Genomic DNA, 22,153 nt, shown 5'->3' with positions numbered 1-22,153 from the left:
AATGGTGGATGAGGCCTTTGTACAAAGATAATTAATACTATTATTAAGAGAGTATGGACATTGAAGTGTTCTGTGGACTTATTGGGCTATCATTCATTGCATTCTTATATGTACTTGTATTCTCTTTGAACCAAAAGGTATCATTTTCATTGCCACGCCGAAGTAAGCAAGACGGATTGAGAAACTGATTTATGGTGTCCCACTGAAAAAAAAAAAAAAAACTTTGCTCGGTACAAATCCACGAAAAATAGTATAGTCCCTCAACCGAAGGTAGATTTCTTTGCTCGGTACAAAATGGATTTGAAACAATAATTGTCTGTATAAATTTAACACATGATGATTTGGGTTTTGGAGATTTTATTTAAACAAAAACACTTGTGATATTTGGATTTAGAATGACATTTTGAGAGAGGCTCTCCTCTCGTTTAAAACTCTCCCATTTTCTCCCATTTTAATATAGATGAAGGATTAATATAGATGAAGGACATGTGGTAGATAAAGGCTAAAAATATGCCATGTCATTCTCTCAATTTTTTGTCTCCTTTTCCCTTCTTTTCCTCTTTCTCTCGTCAGCACTCTTATGGTCTGAGCATCAGAGGTGTTCAGTTCAAAACATGCTGGAAATTTTTCTTCGCAGTTTGGGCTGTTTGGTTCGACGGCAGAAGCTGGTTTTTTTTAATGTGGGTTTGGTTTCTCTAGATTTGCGAATATGGGTAGAATGAATATGCATTGTGGGTGGTTGATGGGTTAGATTTGTTACTTGCCACATGTCCTTTATCTGTATTAAAATGGGAGGAAACATGAGAGTTTTAATCGGAGGGGAGCCTCTCCCTGACATTTTACACCTAATTATTTCAAATCCACGACCGAATAAATTTAAATACATCCTTAGAAAAAAAAGAATTGTTATTTATTTTCTACTTAAGCTATTGGCAACATTAACCAAAATCCACTATCAACAATAGGGATTATAATCACTCTTAATCAAATCTCATGAACCAAACCCACTTACATAACATACAATGCTCATATATCTCAGAAACATAAACAAAACCTCTCACAAATACAAACAAACTCACTAGCCTAACAAACACAAATTCATAATTCCAAAGACCTAATACACCTAATAATTATTTCACGTTGAAATTAGATAAATACTCAAACTAATCTTCAAATATTATAGACCTACTTTGTGTTCTTCTAATAGTCTTTTCCTCTCCTTATGTAGGTAGACTTTAAGCTAAAACTACCAACCATTTCCCTTTGCAAAGATACCTATTTATAAGGCTCAATTGTTAATTCAATAAGAAACTTTAATTCCATCTCAAGGATTTTTTTTTTCCATTCAAACCAAAAAACCAAACCAAACCAATTAAGAATTTGAGTCAATTTCTAATGATCTTCACATTAACTCAAATTCCATCAAGCAATCATCATTTTTTATTTGTTGTAGGAACTTTGCCTTAATGGAAGCAAGTTTTCCTTGAAAAAGACAACTATTACCCATAATTTCAAAGCCTTGATACACCCATTAACGCTCTTACATAAAAAGATACACACTCAAACTACTCTCGAAGAAACTTACATCATGTTCTTCTAAAAGTCTTTTGTTTTCCTCACATGGAAGGTCAAGGAATACCCAATTACATATTCAATAAGAAACTTTTTATTTTTTCCATGCCAAGGAAGATTAATTTTCTTTCACACAAAAGAATATTTATTTCTTCCATAACAAGTGATATCGCTCCGAATCAGTAAGGTGGATGGCCTGGCTTCGGTGGGCTATCGAAACGGTTGATGGCCTGCAAGGAAGGAAACGCAATCAAAGAGGAGACCGGAGAAGACCGGTCGAACCCCCTCCGATGGAGAAGTTAGTTTTGTAGAGAAGGAAGTTCCAAGTATTTTGGAAAATTGTCTGAGTGAGAATCTTACCTTTGTCGGGTGCAGAACGGTCCCTTATATAGGGAGCCTGGGACGGTTACTTGTCCAATAACCGCTCCAGGATTTGTGGAAACCAACAACTCCGGAGTTAACTACCTCAACGGATATAAAATTGTAACCGCTAATGGAAGTTAACTTATTCGAAGGGTTTGTTGAAAGTCTAAGTGTTGAGCTTCCGTCTGTCTAGCATAGGACGGTTTGGTTGGTCCAAAGATATCTATCGATTGTTCATGGACGAACCTAATGGACGATCATGCCTCATGGAGGACAATTTATGGAGTGGTGCTATTATTCATGGACGCTTCTTCCTCTTCTGGATAAACTCTGGGATCAATCTTGCGTTGTAGGCTCTGGACGAGCCCGTTGGACGAGCTGGAGATGGGAATTATTTTCCGCTTCTCTATCAGTTGCCCCTTTGTCCAAAGGGTCGTCCAGGACATTGTCGTGATTTCAACAAAGTTTCGCTTTTTCGTACGCCACGTGTCACGAAACCGTTGGTTGGCCAGTCGCGTCGATCCCGTTTCCCAAAGAGATCGCCACGTGTCAATCTCTGAGTGGTGAGTGTCGCTTCGTTGACCCTGTTGCTGGGGCCTATAAATAGCGCATTCTCTTTCATGCCCCTCACTTTTTTCCTCACTCTTCTGCCAACTCGTCCAAGATTCTCGTCTAGCTCTCGTCCTAGTTTCATCAGGTATTTCCTCTTCCTTTTTTCTTTTTAGGCTCTCGTTTTAAGTCCTCTACATTTCAACCATGCCTTCATCTTCTAGTCTAGAGAGAGAGATAGACGACTACCAGGACGGTTCTTCTGAGAGTGACGGTAGTGTAGATAGTTCGTCCTGTAGTGACTCCTCAGACGAGCATTACTCGTCTGGGGTTCCTGGGATTCCCTTAGAGGAATTTCAGGAACAACAACGTAGGGCGGCTTCTGGATCTGGGGCTAGCTCGTCCAGACAGCCATCAAGTCCTCCTCAAGACGAGGAAGAGGACGAAGATGTAATCTATAGTTGTGCCCCAGAGGTAGCGTCCACCTTAGACGATGCTAAGTTAAAAACTCTTGTAGATAGATACCAAATCCCTAAAGAGCTTAACCCTCGTCTACCCCAGCCTGGAGAATGGTGTTGTTCCCCTTCCTCAGGCTTAGGGGTATACGCTTCTTACCTATTAGCTGGCCTTAGGTTTCCCTTAAACTCTTTCTGCAGAGACCTCTTCCAAAGGTTGGGTATTGGGCCAAACCAGCTCAATCCCAATGGTTGGAGGACGATAGTTGCCATGCAAGTATTATGGCGTGAGGCATTGGAAGGGAACCGTCCAATTACAGTGGACGAGTTCCTTTACTGTTATAAGCCCTCAGAGATCAAAAAATCTGCTGGGTTCTACCAGTTCTCGTCCAGAGGTTCGTATTACAGTTTAATAACGGGCCGTAGTTCGTCTGACCGTCTTTGGAAAAAAGAATTTTTTATTATTTCTGGAAATTGGGCTGGGGACCCAGCTGATGTGGGTATTCCCTCCTTCCCTCCTTTTACCAGCCCTCTAGGTCGTCTTCGCCCTGAGGGTATGTTTTTCTTTCCATTTTATCTTTTTTGTCCTTCAACAAATTTTAATCTGTCACTCGTCTAACCATTTATCTTGGTGATGCAGCTGTCGTTCGTCCACGTTTGGATAAGTTTTTCTTGGATCAGATAGAAGTGGTTCGCACTTTTCCAGGAAGGACTTTCCACGACTTGGTTACTTTTACTCGTCTAGCAACTTGGGGACTTGGTCCAATCCCAACTGCTGAGAATTTAAGTCACGAAGAGCTCACTCGTCGAAGTAAGTGTCGTCCACTATACTTTGTTATTTCAGTTTTTTTTTTTTTTTTTAAATTAATTTTTCTCGTCATAGGGATAAGCACGATGAGGGAAAACAAAGAGAAAACAGTGGCTAGCGGGGACGAAGATGCTGCTGCTCCTACTGTCAAAGTGGCTTCCGTCCAGGCTGGGAAGAGGAAGTCAAAACCAATTTCAAGTACTGTGGACCTGGACGACCTTCCCAGTCGTCGTGGCCACAAGAAGCAAAAACAAAGGCCTTCCCTTCCAAAGGTTCCCAAGTTCGTGCCACCAACAGTGAACTTGGACGAGCCTGTGGTGGACGTGGAGCCCGTCCAAACGATTCATCCTGCTCCGTCTGATCCTCCCCCAGCTCCCAAAACTTCTCAGAAGTCTGGCTCGTCTGAATCCTCTGATCGTCCCTCTAATTTGGTTCTGGACGAGGGTTATGCATGGAGGACGTTCAAAGGGATCGTCACTGATCATGAGGTTAACGAATGCTACAACATGTCAGTGAAGGAGTTTGAGCGTTCTGGCATCCATGACCTTTTCAAGGTAAATTTCTTCCTCGTCCTTGTGTGTAAACATTTAATTTGAATAAAATGTCTAACTCCTTTTCGTCCAAATGCAGGCTATGTCAAAGTTTTATACAGCGACCTGCCAGGCCAAGGAGCTTGCTACAGAGGCCAAGACAGCCAAGGATAAGGCTAAGGAGCTGGGCCATGAGGTTTTGCTTAAGAAGGGGGAGGTCATCAGGTTGACAGAGGATTTTAATCGTCTGCTGGGAAGCGAGACGAAGTTGAAGAACGAAGTAGAGGAGCTCAAAGCTGACAACTTAGAGAAGGATACCCGCATCGTCCATCTCGAGGGACAAGTTTCAGAGCTTACCTCGTCCTTGGAGAAGGCACGTGAGGAAGCAATAGCTGCTTTTAAGAAATCTGACGAGTACAAGAATCGTCTAGACAGTCATTATGCAGCTGGGTATGAAGACTTCCGTGCTGATGCCAAGGAGGCGTATCCTGATTTGGACTTCAACTCGTTCAAGCTCCCTCTTGCTACAGAGAGTTCCGCGTTGCAGACGAGTTCCGAGGACGTCAACATCATGGACGATGCTAACACTGAAGTCATTCAGGACGATCCCAAGACGAGCTTGCCCAAGTGAAATCTATTTCCTTAGAAAGTTTACTTTTATTTGCCTTTTCATAGAAGTGCCTGTTGTTTTGGGCTTTTTACTTCTTCCCTTTTTTTTTTTAAGTTTATGCAAGTACAATCATCTCGTCCAGGATTATGGACGAGTTTTATATACATTTTCATATTCAAAACTAAAGGGGTTTTTGGACGTTGGTCGTCCACCCTTAGAATTTCATGAAAGAAATGAATACTTCTACTTTTACTTCCATTGTGTTTGAATATATATGTTTCCAGCTTTATGTATGAAATTCTTATTTTCATCAATGTGTGGTTCGTCCATCTAGGAATTTACTTCACCTCGTCTTGGGCATGGGGGTGAATTTTATTACATCACCAAGAAAGTAAATTGGTTCCTTTTGCCCAGATTTTTCGTTATTCCGAAATTATGGACGATCATTTTGTCGTCCTTGATGATTAGACTTTTTTAACGATTTTTCGTCCAATGTAATGGATTGTTAAGCTAGTTTTGAAGTCTTCGCTCGTCCGCGTCTTGGACGAACACTTTTGGGAATTCATCTCGTCTTGAGGTCTAGACGAGTATTTCCTTTTCATCTCGTCCTTTTTTCTGGACGGATGAAACTTTGCTTTATTTTCAGCTTATTCTTCATCTCGTCCTATGTTCTGGACGGATGAAACTTTGCTTTATTTTCAGCTTATTTTTCATCTCGTCCTATGTTCTGGACGGATGAAACTTCGCTTCAATTTTTAGGTTAGGTTTCACCTCGTCCTATGTTCTGGACGGATGAACCTTAGTTTCAATTTTGGGTTAGGTTCCATGTCGTCCTGTGTTACGGACGGATAGACCTTAGCTTCATTTTCAGCTTAGGTTTCATCTCGTCTCTTGCTTTGGACGGATGTACCTTTTCATCTTTCCTTTGGAGGAAAGCTCATGGACGATATGTCCTTTCGTCCAAGGATTTCATTCGTCCATGCTCGCTTTCTTTTTTGCGGATCAATCTAAATGACCATATAAGGATTCCAATAATATACTTTAAAACAATATATATATTTGAAAACCCAAACTTATGTAATCATTCGTCCACAGGCATGGCACATGCTCATGAGCTAGTGCCTTATTGAATTAGAAATACAAACCAACTCATCCATGAATAGCACAAAAGTGAAGACACTAATGTACTTTCTAGGGGATTATTAAAATACTTAAAAACACTTAATAGTAGTAAATACTTCTGCTCGTCCGGATACCTCGTCCAAGGACACTGGTGAAGAGTCAGCACTTATTGATGGTACTTCCTGAGGTGCTCAACATTCCAAGGGTGTTCCAGCCTCCGCCCATCCAAAGCTTCCAAATAGTAGGATCCTTGCCTTTTGCAGTTGATAACCCTATAAGGTCCTTCCCAATTTGGGCCAAGTTTCCCGTAGGCCGGGTTTCTTGTTGCCAAGGTAACCCTCTTCAAGACGAGATCCCCTATGTTGAAACGCCTAGGCTTCACCATAGCGTCATATTGTCTTGCCATTAGATTTTTGTACCTTGCTGTCCTCTGCTCTGCATCCATCCTGACCTCGTCCATAAGGTCAAGGTTAAGACGGAGCTGTTCCTCGTTTTCTTCAGCTTGATACTTCCTCACCCTGTGGCTCGTCATGTGTACTTCTGCTGGTATAACTGCCTCGCTTCCGTAGGCTAGTTTAAAAGGAGTCTCTCCTGTTGGAGTTCTCGCTGTCGTTCTATAAGCCCATAAAACACCTGGTAATTCATCCGGCCATATTCCCTTTGCCCCTTCGAGCCGAGTCTTGATGATCTTCAGCAAGGATCGGTTCGCTACTTCTGCCTAGCCATTGGCCTGTGGGTGGGAAGGTGAGGAGTAATGGTTCTTCATTCCAAGCTGTTCACAAAATTCCCTGAAGGGTGTATTGTCAAACTGTCGTCCATTGTCAGACACTAGTACTCTAGGTACTCCGAATCTGCATACAATGTTCTTCCAGACGAAGTTCTTGACATTCTGCTGCGTAATTTTGGCTAAGGGTTCGGCTTCCACCCATTTTGTGGAGTAATCTATTCCCACCACCAGAAACTTCATTTGCCGAGTTCCAGTCGGAAAGGGCCCCAAAATGTCTAGTCCCCATTGCGCGAAAGGCCAAGGGGCCATCATTGGCGTGAGATATTCTGCTGGTTGTCTGGGAATGTTGCTGAAGCGTTGACATTGATCACATACTTTGACATATGCTTTAGCATCAGCTTGGATGGTTGGCCAATAGAACCCGCTACGGATGACTTTATGGACGAGTGATCTGGCTCCTGAATGGTTCCCGCATGCTCCTTCGTGAACCTCCCTCAACATGTAATTCGCTTCGTCTGGGGCCAAACATCTTAAGAGAGGCTGGGAAAAACCTCTCTTGTATAACACCTCGTCCATAAGCACATACCTGGCTGACTTGACCTTGAGCTTCCTAGCTTCGTCATTCTCTTCTGGAAGCCTTCCGTCCTTTAAGTAGGACACTATTGGGGTCATCCAATTTTCTTCTCCCTCTATCTGCATCAGTTCTGGAAGGTCTATACTTGGCATGTAGTATACACCATCTATATCGTCCAACGCCTCATTCGCAGATGCTTCCTTCGCCAGAGTATCTGCCTCTACATTCTCTTCCCTTGGGATTTGAACAAAATCTGCTTTTTTGAATTTCTTCACAAGGCGTACTACCTTCCTTAGATACTTCTTCATTCTGTCTTCCTTGGCTTCATATGTTCCATTGACTTGGCCTATGACCAGTTGAGAATCTCCCATGACAAGTATTGTGTCTGCTTCTACAGATTTGGCCAGTTCCACCCCCTTTAAAAGGGCTTCATACTCCACTTCATTGTTAGTAGTCTGGTATTGCAGACGGGCCTTGTATTTCAATTTGTCCCCTTCCGGCGACTGCAAAACAACTCCTATTCCTCCAGCATATAATGTAGATGATCCATCTACATGGATGACCCATTTGTTGTACTCTCCTTCCCCCAGGTCTTCGTAACTTGGAGTGAACTCTGCGATGAAATCTGCTAAGGCTTGAGCCTTTATTGCATTTCTCGGTTGGTACCGAATGTCGAATTCGCTAAGTTCAACTGCCCACTGAATCAGTCGTCCTGCGGCTTCCAACTTGTTCATTGCCTTCTTAAGCGGATGGTCCGTCATGACATTGATGACATGAACTTGGAAGTAATGTCTCAACTTCCTAGAAGCCGTTATCAGCGCAAAAGCCAATTTCTCCATGAGCGGATATCTTCCCTCTGCTCCTCTGAGTGCCCGGCTAGTGTAGTACACCGGTTTCTGTATTTTCCCCTCTTCTCTGATTAAAGCTGAACTTACGGCGTGTGGGGACACCGCTAAGTATAAGTACAGTTCTTCTCCTTGCACGGATGGACTTAATAATGGGGCAGTTGTGAGATAGTCCTTCAGGTCTTGGAAGGCCCTTTGGCATTCGTCCGTCCACTCAAATGCCTTCCTGAGGACTTTAAAGAAAGGTAAACACTTATCTGTGGCTTTCGAAATAAACCTGTTCAAGGCGGCAACTCGTCCTGTGAGGGATTGGACTTCTTTGATATTCTTCGGTGGCTCCATGTTCAATATAGCCTGGATCTTGTCCGGATTTGCCTCAATTCCTCTTTGCGAGACCATGAACCCCAGAAACTTTCCCGACGATACTCCGAATGCACACTTGCTTGGGTTCAACTTCATCTTATATCGCCGAAGTGTTTCAAAGGTTTCCTGTAGGTTTTCTAGATGGCTTCCCTCGTCTATGCTCTTCACAAGCATGTCGTCGACATAAACCTCCACATTCCGTCCTATTTGTGGACGAAACATATGATTCACTAACCTTTGATAAGTTGCCCCTGCGTTCTTCAAGCCGAAGGGCATCACTTTGTAGCAAAACAAGCCTTGGCTGGTGATGAAGGAAGTCTTTTCCTGATCGGCTTCATCCATCTTGATCTGATTATATCCTGAGAAGGCATCCATGAAGCTCAGCAACTGATGACCAGCAGTAGAGTCCACCAATTGATCAATGCGTGGCAGAGGATAACTATCCTTGGGACATGCTTTGTTCAAGTCAGTGAAGTCTACACACATTCTCCACTTTCCATTAGCTTTCTTCACCATCACCACATTGGCTAACCAGTCCGGGTAATAGACTTCCTTAATGAACTTTGCCGTGGTTAGTTTTTGAACCTCTTCCTTGATTGCCTTGTCCCTCTCGGGAGCGAATACCCTCTTCTTCTGACGGATAGGCTTAAAAAAGGGGTATACATTCAATCGATGAGTGATCACACTTGGGTCGATTCATGGCATGTCGTCATGACTCCATGCAAAAACGTCGATACTTTTTCTCAGGAACTGGATGAGGTCTTCTCTTGCCTTCTCCTTCATACCTGTTCCAATTCTGGTAAATTTCTCAGGATCATCTTCTTGCAAAAGAACATCTTCCAACACTTCCGTGGGCTCTGCAATAACTCTTCTCTCCTCGATGCTCATTGTCTGCATCTGTTCATCCAAAGCCATCATGGCTAAGTAGCATTCTCTAGCTGCCAACTGATCTCCTTGTGCTTGTCCTATCCCGTACTCCGTAGGGAATTTGACTGATAGATGGTAGGTTGAGGTTATCGCCTTCCAACTATTAAGAGTGGGTCTTCCGATGATGGCATTGTATGAAGAAGTACAGTCTACCACGAGGAAATTGACTTCCCTGGTTATCTGTTGCGGGTATGACCCTACCACCATTGGTAATGTAATGGTACCCACGGGCTGCACCTTCATTCCTCCAAATCCTATCAGCGGTGAGCATACTGGACGAAGTTGATCTCGTCCAAGCCTCATCTGTTGGAAGGCGGGGTAGTACAATATGTCTGCTGAACTTCCATTATCAACTAACATTCTTCTGGTTGTATAATCTGCAATGAGCAGTGTAATAACGATCGCATCGTCATACGGGTGATGGATCCTCTCAGCATCTTCATCGGTGAAGGAAATGGTTGGCTCGTCCATTAATCTCGTCCTTGGTGGTCGTCCAGAGAGCTGGACATTTTGTACCGCTTTGAGATACGTCTTCTTCGATTTGGAAGATCGCCCCATCAGGTTCCCTCCAACGATAATCCTTATCTCTCCAAGTGGGGGCCGGGATGATTCCTCCATTTTGCCTTTCAGCTTCTCATCTGTACGATCCCTTCCAACAAAGTGCTTCAACTTTCCTTGCCTGATAAGGTTCTCAATTTGCTGTTTTAGGTCATAACACTCATCCGTGTCATGCCCATGGTCCCTGTGAAAGCGACAATATTTGTTCTTATTGCGCTTGTTGGGATCCCCTTTCATCTTCTCTGGCCATTTTAAAGAAGGATCGTCTTTGATTTGCATGAGCACCTGATTAAGTGGAGCGTTCAGGGGCGTATAGTTCTGGCTTCTTCCCATGGGACCTGTCTTCCTGCCATCTCGTTCCTTTCTATCTTCCGTCCGTCCCTTCTTTGGACGAGGGGCTTGTTCTGAGTGTCGAGCTGGGTGCGCTTCCATCCTCTCAGCTCTTTTCCTCTTCTTGGCTATGATTGCATCTTCTGCATTCATGAAGTTCTGAGCCGAATGGACGAGCTCGGCCATGGTTTGCGGCTCCTTCTCGTATAGCTTGTGGATAAATAAATCCGAATTAATCCCATTGTGGAAGGCTGCCAGTAGAAGCTTGTCGTCCACCTCGTCCACGCTAAGGGCTTCCCTGTTGAAGCGAGTGATGAATGACCGCAGGCTTTCGTTCTCCCCTTGTTCTATGGTCAGTAAGCTGGACGAAGAGCGTTTGTGCCTCTGTCCCCCGATGAAATTGTTAACAAACAATTTGCTTAACTCTTCGAAAGAACTTACGGAACTTGGGGGGATTTTACTGAACCAAACTCGTGCCGGGCCTTTAAGGGTAGTAGGGAAGGCTCGACACATGATTTCATCAGGGACCCCTTGGAGGTGCATTGTCGTCTTGAATGTTGCAATGTGATCAAAGGGGTCACGCGTCCCATCATACGAGTCCAGGGAAGGCAGTTTGAACTTTGATGGTAAGGGGTGGCCATTGATGGAAGCCGTAAAAGGAGAATCTGTTCTGTGGACCAAATCCTCTATAGGATTAGTTCTCCTCATGTTCTCCTTCATCTCCTCCATGACTTTCTTCATTTGGTCCATCTCCTCTTTCAAGTGTGGCACTACCCGTGAAGTGGTGCCTCTAAACTGGCTTCCAACCTCAGTATTCTCTTTGTCACCATGGCCTTGTGTCTGTCCTGCGTGATCCTCACGTGTCTGTCTTCTCTGACTGATCTCCATCCTTAACTCCTGGTTTTGGCGAGTCAATTCCGCCATTGCAGCCGCCATGGATTGCATATTCTGAACGGATGACGTCTGCATGACTGGTGCAGATTGGCGATCACGCTGGGGATCACTTGAAGCGCCTCTGCTTCCCTGACGGCCAGGGCTAGTAGCCCTCGACCTGGTCCTGACCATCCTAACCCTTTGTCGCGGAAAAGAAAGTCGCAAAATAACCTTCGGTTTCCCACAGACGGCGCCAACTGATATCGCTCCGAATCAGTAAGGTGGATGGCCTGGCTTCGGTGGGCTATCGAAACGGTTGATGGCCTGCAAGGAAGGAAACGCAATCAAAGAGGAGACCGGAGAAGACCGGTCGAACCCCCTCCGATGGAGAAGTTAGTTTTGTAGAGAAGGAAGTTCCAAGTATTTTGGAAAATTGTCTGAGTGAGAATCTTCCCTTTGTCGGGTTCAGACCGGTCCCTTATATAGGGAGCCTGGGACGGTTACTTGTCCAATAACCGTTCCAGGATTTGTGGAAACCAACAACTCCGGAGTTAACTACCTCAACGGATATAAAATTGTAACCGCTAATGGAAGTTAACTTATTCGAAGGACGGTTTGGTTCGTCCAAAGATATCTATCGATTGTTCATGGACGAACCCAATGGACGATCATGCCTCATGGAGGACAGTTTATGGAGTGGTGCTATTATTCATGGACGCTTCTTCCTCTTCTGGATAAACTCTGGGATCAATCCTGCGTTGTAGGCTCTGGACGAGCCCGTTGGACGAGCTGGAGATGGGAATTATTTTCCGCTTCTCTATCAACAAGAAAACCTCAACCAAATCAAATTAGGAATTTAAGGGAATTTCTAGCATAATCATATCTTTCTATGCATTTCCACTTATCCAGTTTCACATTCTCATTTTAGCTATGCCCATTTCATGAATATGTTGCTTCTTAATAGCTCAACATTTAGTACCATAAAGCAGAGCTAATCTTATAGTAGTCTTATATAATTTTCCCTTACCGTAGAGGTATTTTACAATTACACAGTGCTCATGATGTGTTTATCCACCTTACTCTTATATCTTATAATTCACATCCACTTTAATCTCTTAATCTTTATGATTTATTGATCCAAGGTATCATAAGTTCTTGGTCTTTGGTATCTCTTGACTATATTAAGCCTTAGAGCTCCTTTATCTTTATTTCTACTTTTACTAAATTTATATTCCATATACTCTATTTTAGTCCTACTTAATCGAAAACTTTTAAATTCTAGAATATATAGCATTTATTTAATCTTGTATATATATTCAATTCCATATATTACTAACTATGGGGATGGGGCAAGACCCAGCAATTTGGGGTTTGAACCCAACCCAATGCCTAGGCACAACAAGAGGTGTTAGAACCACAGATATCTCTTGAACTCAATTTTTATTATGTTTGACTTTCATTGATGTGGTATTGGGTTTAGAATTCAAGATTTCTCTAGAAATATTTTCAACAACATCCACTTCAAGTTGGCTAATTCCCTTAAGATTAGGTTGTTGTCTGCAGGCTCCCAAGAGATCATCATAGCGTGATTCTGTGTCTTTCTTTATGACTTGATTAGTGGTTATAACATTGCAAAGATTGGCTGAGCTAGTGGTTATAAAATTACAAAGCCTAACAACCAAAGATTTTGTGTTTTTTTTTTTTCCTCCTGAATTCTATTGTCTTAAACTAATCCTCAGTGGAAATTTCTTTATGACTTGATTAGTGGTTATAACATTGCAAAGTTTGGCTGAGCTAATGTGTCATCACCCCTGCCAAAAGACCTAAAAGAAAGAACAAGAAAAATCAAAGCCTAACAACCAAAGATTTTATGTTTTTTTTTTTCTCCTGAATTCTATCGTCTTAAACTGGTCCTCAGTGGAAATTTCAAGCATGTATAAACAGTTTAAAGATATTTTCACTTTTTTTTTCTTTTTTTTAATTGGTGGTTAAGCTAAACAATGACCCATAAACTAATATTGGAGATTTTTGTGATAGGATAAGTGGACCAAATCAGCATTCTTTACAAGCTTTAAGGAAAGAAGGCAGCTCAATGATTGAACTATCGATTATCTTCTTGAAGATTATGGAAAGAAATGAAAGTGATATAAGTTATAACTAAATACAAAGTTAACTAAACCAGCATTCTAAAAATGTCATCTATGTAAGAGTTAGCGTGTGTTGGATTAGTTTTTTTTTTTTTTTCTGTTGATAAAAATACATTGTAGTCTTGCACCTAAAATATGAGATTATACAAGGATGTATAAAAGAAAGTAAACTATAAGCTAACCATAAATTTAATCCAAACACATTTTAAACTTAAGGAATAACCAATTAAGCAAAGCTACTGTCGCAATTCACGGTTATTGAAAATTTCCTCTTTCATTTCACTCATTGGATAAAAGGAAAAGAGAGTCAATTTGTGAATGCTTTTTTCTATCAAAATGAAAATTTTAGTGAATGAAGGAGATGTTAGTTTAATATGTTCCTTCATTCATTCTTAGGGAAAAATAATATTTATTGTCTCATAATTATATAATTTTAAACGATTTTATTTTCATTTATGTAAACGCTGTTATAAATATACATATTTATTTTATATGATGACAAATTGACAACCACATCTAAAATCCACGTTATAGAAAATTCTTAAGGCAGAAAATAAAATATTCAAAATTATAAAAACATGAAAATCTTGATGTTTAATATAGATAGTAAACCATGGAATTAAACATATATTTATTTTTTTATAATTTTCTTGTCCTAGATATATCTTTAAAAAAAATTTATGTAAGAGTATTAAATTTTTGTCAAGTTGAAGTATCTTTGCACAAGTATAATATGATAAAATTTTAATATCCATTTTATGTTTTTAATTATAAAAACATGAATTTTTAAAGCATTTTCTTGTACTATAAATGAGATTTTTCCCCCTCCCTTCAACATACATTCATACATATAACATCCAATGTAGTATAATTTTTTTTTTTTTTTTTTGAGTCAAACAAACACAAGGGCGGAAATGTAATTCTAACACAAAGGTAGTACACATATTTTACTAACTATACTAAACTCTAACTATTGAAAAATTATTGGTCAGTCTCAGATTATATTCCTTCTCTTTCACATAGATGTGAGTCTCATGGTGGGTGGAATCTACTCTATGTAAGAGAGAGAGAGTATACTTCCGGAGTATCCAATAATAACCCTAAAATATCATATAAAAATTAAAAGATTTAAGTGAGAGAAGATCTTCTCTAAATGAATGTCAATTTCATATTCTTTTATCATTGTTAGTTCCACCAACTGTGATTCTTGGAAAAATAAAATAAAATAAAGAAGAAGCTCCACCAACCTCTCATATGATACTCCTCTAAAAAAAAATCCCGTATGATATTCATTATTATTATTATTAAAGATTTTTAGAATCATTACATTGATACTTTTAGAGTCACATTGATGATTTGGTATGCTTGTCACCGGAGATATTTGCATGATTGAAGGAGAAGAAATATAAATGAAAGGATGGGTGCAGCAACTTGATGAAGACATATATTTTAATTGAATTGATTCTGCTGTGTGCTGTCTCAACATCCACCTTTTATTCATTTCTTAAGTTCCTTTTTGGCCCCAACAGTGTTTGCTGCCTTAACCTATGTTCTTTTAAATGCTACGACCACAAATTATTATACAATATTTTTATAAATTATTAAAATGGTTAACTCACATTGGTTCTCATTTAAGCACAATATAACATCACTTTTTCATTTAATAAGAATTACTCATTACATTAGCATTTTGTAAAAAATATTATAAAATAGTTTATAACTCTAATATTTTCCTATTTTCTTTGCTTTTGACCCTGGAATTCACTTTTTAATGACAAAACTTCACAACTTAATTTGAAAAATGTAGCAAGTCACTCTCACTAAATTGCAGAAAGGTTCGGCAACATATATAAGCTAAAAGTCTTGGCTATTTAAGGACCGGTCCCCTTAAGCCACTATATTTATGCTCTGACCAAATTTTCCATTTCACCGCGTTTGCGTGGTATACTTTTTAAGCACACATTTTCAACTATGGCTGCGACGTGTTTTCTGATTGCATAGTCACTCCTATACCGAGTGAGGCCTCGTACCACATAAATATTTGAAATTTTCGCAAGTATAGTGACAATTCAGTTTGCACTTACCTACGAAGTTCCTTTTGTTTTTGATTTAAATTTTCTTGGACCGTGTTAGAATTTAGATTGATAAATTAAATGTGTCGGTGCAACTTGTAATAACGTAGACAAAATTTTGTGTAAGAAGCTTCTTTTAAGATATTGAAGTACGCAAGACTTGCTCAAACGATCACTAAAATTAGGTAGAATTTTTTTTTCTTTTTTTAAAATGTTAGAAAGACATACTATTTTATAAATTTTTTTACAAATTACAGATGTGGTTAGTGATTATTAATAAATGAAAAAGTGATATTAATGATAGGTCTAAATGAAAACTAATAAGAATTTAGTCATATCAACTTTGTAAAAATGTTGTAAAATAGTTTATAGATATGACATTACTTTATATATATATATATATATATATATCTTTTGAGATAAGTTCTACATCCACAACATTATCACAATATTTTTATAAGAAGTTCTAGGTGATAAGTTGTTATTGGTTTTCTAATTATTTTTTTTATCCACAGTTCGGGTAATTATTGGGTATTTTCGAAGTATCATAAATGTGTACTTTCCTATCTCACATAACTTTGGGTTCCACTAATTAAATTTACGGTAAAACCCACAACTCATATAAGAATGGGAAGTATGTATTTATGATACTCCCGGAGTATTCAATAATTTTCCAATAACAACGAGTAGAAATTTATCACTAAAATCTATTGTGAAAAATATTGTGGACGTAGCATTAATTTCTCATCTTTTAAATACACTTTAATGCATGATTTTCAAGACCTAATTAATGCTGTCGGTGCCAAGAATATCTATGTGTATTCCTTTTTAAGTTAAAAAAAATAAGAAATTAAAAATTCTTCGCTATGCCTTTTACAACCTGGAAAGCATAAAATTAAAAATAATTCTTTTTAGAGTGCTAGAGAGTTCCTGTGGTTACAAATGAATTCGCTAAACACGAAGATTTTGTAGAAGAGTTAAGAGTTTTGTGGTCAATTTACAAAGGCCTTGTTAGTTTAAACCATTGTTAATAATTTATTCTATAGTGAAAATTTCTGAATCAGGGTAGGTTTTTTTACTATATATTATTATCTTTTAGTTTTTTTGAATTGATATAAAGCTCCAATTGTTGTTTATCTCTTATAATAAGTAAGATGATCTGTTAACAAATTTAACTCTTCTTTTGGTATGTTTATCATTAAGTTTTTTATTTTTATTTTTTAAAGAGAAGTATTATAAAGTCATGATTATAATAATATATATTTTTACCATTTAAAACATTTAAGAACATTATTAAAAAAAAAAAAGCATATATTCACTACCTTGGCACCATGAAAATCATTTTAAACAAAGTAACTAATCTATTACATTTTAGTTTATTCCTACTCAAGCATGTGACCAAGGGTCATGATATGTCTTTGAGTTCAAATATTAAAAACGATGATCCAATGTTGATTCGGCTCAAATACTATTTAAATCTTATTGTTTGAAACTATAGTATATTTTTTTCTTATAAGAGAAACTACAATATTTTTAAGTGAACATAAGGTTTAAGATCATGTTGTGACTCGATCCACATAAAGCATGCTCTTCTTTATTTTATTTTTTGATAAGACATGTAAGGCATCCTTGATATGGGATAGATGATGAGTTCAAACCTTAAAAACAATATATGATATTGATTTGGCTCAAATACTAAAAACAATGATGTTGATTAGATTCAAATACTATTAAATCTTTTTTTTTTAATGAATATTAAATCTTATTGTTTTAAACCACAAGATTATTAAGTGAATATAAGGTTTAAAATCATGTTATGACTTAATCCACATAAGCCATGCCTGATACTGGATGAATTATGAATTCAAAGCTTAAAAACAATAATATGACATTGATTATGCTTAAATATTACTACTTCATGTTGTTAAAAACTACAAGATTAGTAGAAGGAGTTAAGATTTAACTTCATGATAATGACTTATTACTCAAATTCACGTAATATAAGAGGTTCCCAACAATCTAAACCCTTTTAGGTACATTGATTAATTTCAAATGGAAAAAAAGTCTAAGACTACGTAATTTTTCACAATTTTTTATCACAATTGTGACATGGCAGAAAGTGATTGGTAAAGAAAAAATAGTTGATCCATATATAAATGATAATTAACTACTCATAATCTGTCACATTAAAATTATGATAAGAAAATTGTAAAATAATTTGTAATCTTAGAACTATTAGAACTATTGATTTCAAATGGTGTGGGGTTCAACCAGAATGAGTGTCTCTATAGAACCCACCCACCTGTGGAAGATATTTCTAAATACCAAACGCCAAAATAAATATAAAATAGAGTACTTGGCTTGGCTGACCAAAAAAAACACGACCAAAGATGAAAAAAACACACGTCGCAGTACCAACTTGTACTATATGACCAATCTCTCGTGGAAAAATATGTATGTCACCGAAAAATTATAACACAATTTGCTGAAAAAAATAAAAAATTTGTGGACGAATAAAATTGGCTGAAGTGAACATCCCGTGGATATCGCCAAAAGAAGTTTCTCTCATCTGTCTCTCTTTCTCTGTCTGCTTCCTTAATAGTACTATTATATTCATAATCACATTTAACAAGACCTTTCTTCTTGATCAGCCACAAGAAAATTAAGCTAAGAAAAAGTTTTGGTTTTCAGGGAAAGAAATTTAAACAAAAGCTTTAAATGCGAGTTGGTTGATTGGTTTTTTGTTTTTCTTGTTTATTTTTTCCTCCATTCTATTTTCTCTTAAGCACTAAGCATACCCATCCATCTCTATCTCCATCTCTTTTTTTGTGTATATATAAACATTTTATATATATATCGGTCCATTTAAACCAAATCTTTAAGATCAACCAGACCCCAGCCATAGAAAGCTTTTATTTTTGTATAATTCCCGACCAAGACAATGGATTTTATTGCATACCCATCTCTTTTTTCTTCATCTTCTTCATCTTCGTTCGGGAATTTCATTGAAAGGGTTAGAGAAGCTTGCCATTTTGCTGTGTCTGCCATTATTGGGAACATCTTCTCTGCGATCTTCACCTTCTTCTTTGCATTAGGTTGGTCTCTTTTTTTCCCCCTCAGATTCTCTTTATTGTTTCATGTTTTTCTATGAATTGGCATTTGATTTTGTTTCCTGAGGTGGGTCTTGCAAAAAGATTGGATTTTTGGGCTTGTTTTTGTATTGATCTGTTAATCTCTGTTACCATGATGAATTTGCTTGTTCTTATTTATATAGTTTGTTGTTTTTCACATTTGGGTTTTGATTCCACTATTGAATTGAATTGCAAAAACTAAAATTTAGAATTCATTGAAGACAGAAATGAGTTTTTTTTTTTTTTTTTGGAATAAAAACAATATATAGGTATTGGGTACAGGGTATGTTTTTGTTGGATTCTGATTAGTATAGTTGAAGAGAACAGGTTTAGCGTGTGTAGACAAAGAGGTGCTGGATTTGTTGTCCTTTATCTATATTCACAATACATCCATAACTAGGAGTTTCCTTCAGTATTAAGGGATGAATTAAACACCTTCATTTTTTAATGATTAATTACCTATTTGTCCCGGAAGGGTTTGAACACAAGACCAATTTCTCTGATACCATGATGAATCACTAATTGTCTCAAAAGCTTAAGCTATTAAGAAATGGTGAATCTAATCTTTTAACCATAATTCTAGCACTGAAAACTACTTGTTTTCCTAAACTGATACTAATGGAAAATGGGCATTTGTCTTGGCAGTGGGTACCTTGTTAGGAGCTATGACTGGAGCTTTGATAGGCCAAGAGACTGAAAGTGGGTTTGTTAGAGGGGCTGCTGTTGGAGCAATATCTGGAGCTGTTTTCTCCATTGAAGTTTTTGAATCTTCTCTTGTTCTTTGGCAATCGGATGAATCCGGTATTGGGTGTGTCCTCTACTTGGTGAGCAATTTAACTTCCATCCTTATTGTTGATGTGATATGGTGTTAGTTTAATGAAGAAAGATTTGACAATTTTTTTGTTCCTATTTGGTTTCCAAGCTCCAATTATGTTGCAAAATCTATCCCCAATAACCCAATTCATGTTAAAATGGTACAGATTGACGTCATAGCTAGCCTTCTAAGTGGGAGACTTGTTCGCGAAAGGATTGGTCCGGCCATGTTAAGTGCAGTGCAAAGTCAGGTAATAATAATGCAATGCAAATATTAGTCTCTGACAGAGATGTGCAGAAAATTAAGCATGGATTTTTGTTGTTTGCTTACAAATTCATTGTGCTTAATCAGATGGGTGCTGTTGAAGCAAGCTTTGATGAGATCCCAAACATTTTTGACACTGGTGGGGCTAAAGGATTGCCTGGAGATTCAGTTGAAAAAATCCCAAAGATCATAATTACAAGCAATAACAATGTAGATGCTTCTGGAGAGAGAGTCTCTTGCTCAGTGTGCCTTCAGGTTCGGCCATAATTTTCGTCTTTTCTAGCTAACCTTTGCTTTATCATACCCAACTTATGAAATATGTTTATCTAATTGGCATTGTGCATTTCTGCATATTCAGGACTTTCAACTCGGAGAGATGGCTAGGAGCTTGCCTCATTGCCACCATATATTTCACCTAGCTTGCATAGATAAGTGGCTTCTTAGGCATGGTTCTTGCCCACTATGCAGAAGGGATCTGTGACTTTACTCTTGTAAATTATAAACTGAAGAAAATTTCTTTTATTATTTATACAGTTCTTAACTTTTTAGGGCTTTTGCATTTTGTTCAATATATGGTTACGTTGTCACTCTTGTAGTTGGAGCCTACCACGATGTGAGTTGGATCGTTGTACTTAATTAGTGATCATGTATAAAAATTTTGAGTTACAGACAGTTCTTGTTGCTTCTTTGGATTCGCAGCCCCTTCCTTACTCACTCTTTCTTGTTGTTGAAGGTCTTTGATGATTAAACCCAGGTCTATTACTTAAGGATGGTGGATGGATCTTTAGTTTTTTTTTTTTTATTGTATTGAGAATCTGTATATGAAAGGGCTAGTAATCTAAAACTAACCAAGATACCATTCACTAGCCAAACTGTGTTGTGATGTGAATAGTGCCAGTTTCTATGATAGCAGTCACCAAAATATTATTATGTCCGGAAGTATTTGATGTAATTTAAAATTTTTGTTCTTGCCATAAATATTGTGGTCATCTTCAAAATGCTTGAGCTAACTTTGTTGGTTATATTTATCATGTTCTCAACAATACTGCTCCTGTAGAAGCGGCTATTTGTCCTTCATTTATGAGACTGTTGTGATAAATATGATGATGATAGGCCTATATTGGGAGTACACAATTGAGATGGCTCAGAATAGGCATGTTTGGAGATTGATTACAGGTAACAGTGTCCCAAGTCAACAGGATTTAAGCATCTTTATTGTATACTTGTTCCACTACCACCTCCCTCTCTTCATTTCCCTCTTCATCTTTCTTTGTAAATTCCAAGTTGACCATTAAATATTACTGCTTGGGTGGTGAATGTTGTGGTAGCTCACCCAAGTGGATCATCTTAACCTTTTAATATTCTATCACCTACAACATACTTACTCTTAACATTTAGTTATGGTTCAGTCAAATTTCAGAGTCCCTCCTAATTATGGTTCATCTCAACCTTTTGATCCTAATTCATTTAATGGATGAATCATGCATATTAGTTAATGCCTACCTAAGAGAAGTTTGTTGGATCCTCAGGTAGTTCAGCTGTTCCTGCTCACGTTATTACATTAGTGAATTCTTAGTGTATTCCACTGGTGACCCTCAATTGATATGTAGAAGGATATATTATGTAACTTTTTGTTAATATTACACAACTTAATAAATTTTAATTGGACTAATATTTTAAAATTTCCACCAATGATTTATGCGTTTCCGTTTAATGCACGAACCAATTTTGTATTATTAAGTTGTTATTTACTATTCAATTTAAAAACTCATGTTTTGTTTATAATTTCAATTTTTTTTTTTTTTGAAATTTAACATTGTATAGATGAGATAATTACTGGTATTTGATTGTATTGAAATTTTGCATGCATAAAAGGTATAAGGAGAAAATGTAATTCTATGGTGAATTTGTCCAAATAAATTATTATTAAATTGTGTAATATTGTCAAAAATTACCCCAAGTGTAACTTAAATCTCGCCTCATAAAATTCATGTTAATTTGATATTATTTATTTTCCAATCCATAAACTCATGTTTTGCATATAATTTTAAAATTAAAAATACTTGAAATTTAAACTTTTTATTATAAAATAGTTATTGATTTCTAACCATCTTGATATTTTGTAAGTATGAAAAGTATAACAAAACAGTGTAATTCTAGATTGATTTGTTGAAATATTCCTTTAAAAAAAAAGAAAAAAGAATGATGTAACGTCATTAAAAATTAGATCAAGCGTAACTTGAATTTTTTTTTTCTTATAAAGTAAGTCATTGAATGGAAGAAGGTAAAGTATCTTTATTACATGTTAGACTTGTTGGTAAATTAGAGTCCACATAGAGGCAAGAAAGTCTCATCTTACCTGTTTAATTCTTATTTAGTTCCCTTCTCAAAAAAAAAAAAAAATTCTTATTTAGTTCATTCTACTTGTTAAGGCTTCATTCTTGTCTGACATTAGGGATGGTGAAAATTTCCCGCCCCATTCAATCCATCCTACCCACTGGCGGCTCCACGTTAAAAAA

General features: G+C 37.7%; 3 protein-coding genes across 3 annotated transcripts; 2 read left to right on the top strand and 1 right to left on the bottom strand.

Annotated features, from left to right (window-relative positions):
• Positions 1–2,691: 2,691 nt before the first annotated feature.
• LOC115950475 lies at positions 2,692–4,978 on the top strand. Its single transcript, XM_031067670.1, has 4 exons — positions 2,692–3,493; positions 3,580–3,750; positions 3,823–4,301; positions 4,378–4,978. Exons 1-4 carry the CDS (start codon positions 2,692–2,694, stop codon positions 4,906–4,908), a joined length of 1,983 nt encoding a protein of 660 aa, XP_030923530.1. The 3' UTR covers positions 4,909–4,978.
• Positions 4,979–9,214: 4,236 nt separating this feature from the next.
• LOC115950474 lies at positions 9,215–11,398 on the bottom strand. Its single transcript, XM_031067669.1, has 2 exons — positions 10,508–11,398; positions 9,215–10,288 (listed from the first exon to the last, which is right to left on the bottom strand). The coding sequence occupies exons 1-2, from the start codon at positions 11,396–11,398 to the stop codon at positions 9,215–9,217; spliced, it is 1,965 nt and encodes a 654-aa protein (XP_030923529.1).
• Positions 11,399–17,954: 6,556 nt separating this feature from the next.
• LOC115993749 (NEP1-interacting protein 2-like) lies at positions 17,955–20,332 on the top strand. The gene is made up of 5 exons (XM_031117724.1): positions 17,955–18,520; positions 19,202–19,380; positions 19,537–19,620; positions 19,722–19,889; positions 19,993–20,332. Exons 1-5 carry the CDS (start codon positions 18,367–18,369, stop codon positions 20,113–20,115), a joined length of 708 nt encoding a protein of 235 aa, XP_030973584.1. The 5' UTR covers positions 17,955–18,366; the 3' UTR covers positions 20,116–20,332.
• Positions 20,333–22,153: the final 1,821 nt, after the last annotated feature.

The sequence above is a fragment of the Quercus lobata genome, chromosome 6 (genome assembly GCF_001633185.2).
Source record: "Quercus lobata isolate SW786 chromosome 6, ValleyOak3.0 Primary Assembly, whole genome shotgun sequence".
Lineage (NCBI taxonomy): Eukaryota > Viridiplantae > Streptophyta > Magnoliopsida > Fagales > Fagaceae > Quercus > Quercus lobata.
Note: the sequence above shows the minus strand (reverse complement) of the source record. Positions and strands in the feature narration are given on the sequence as shown.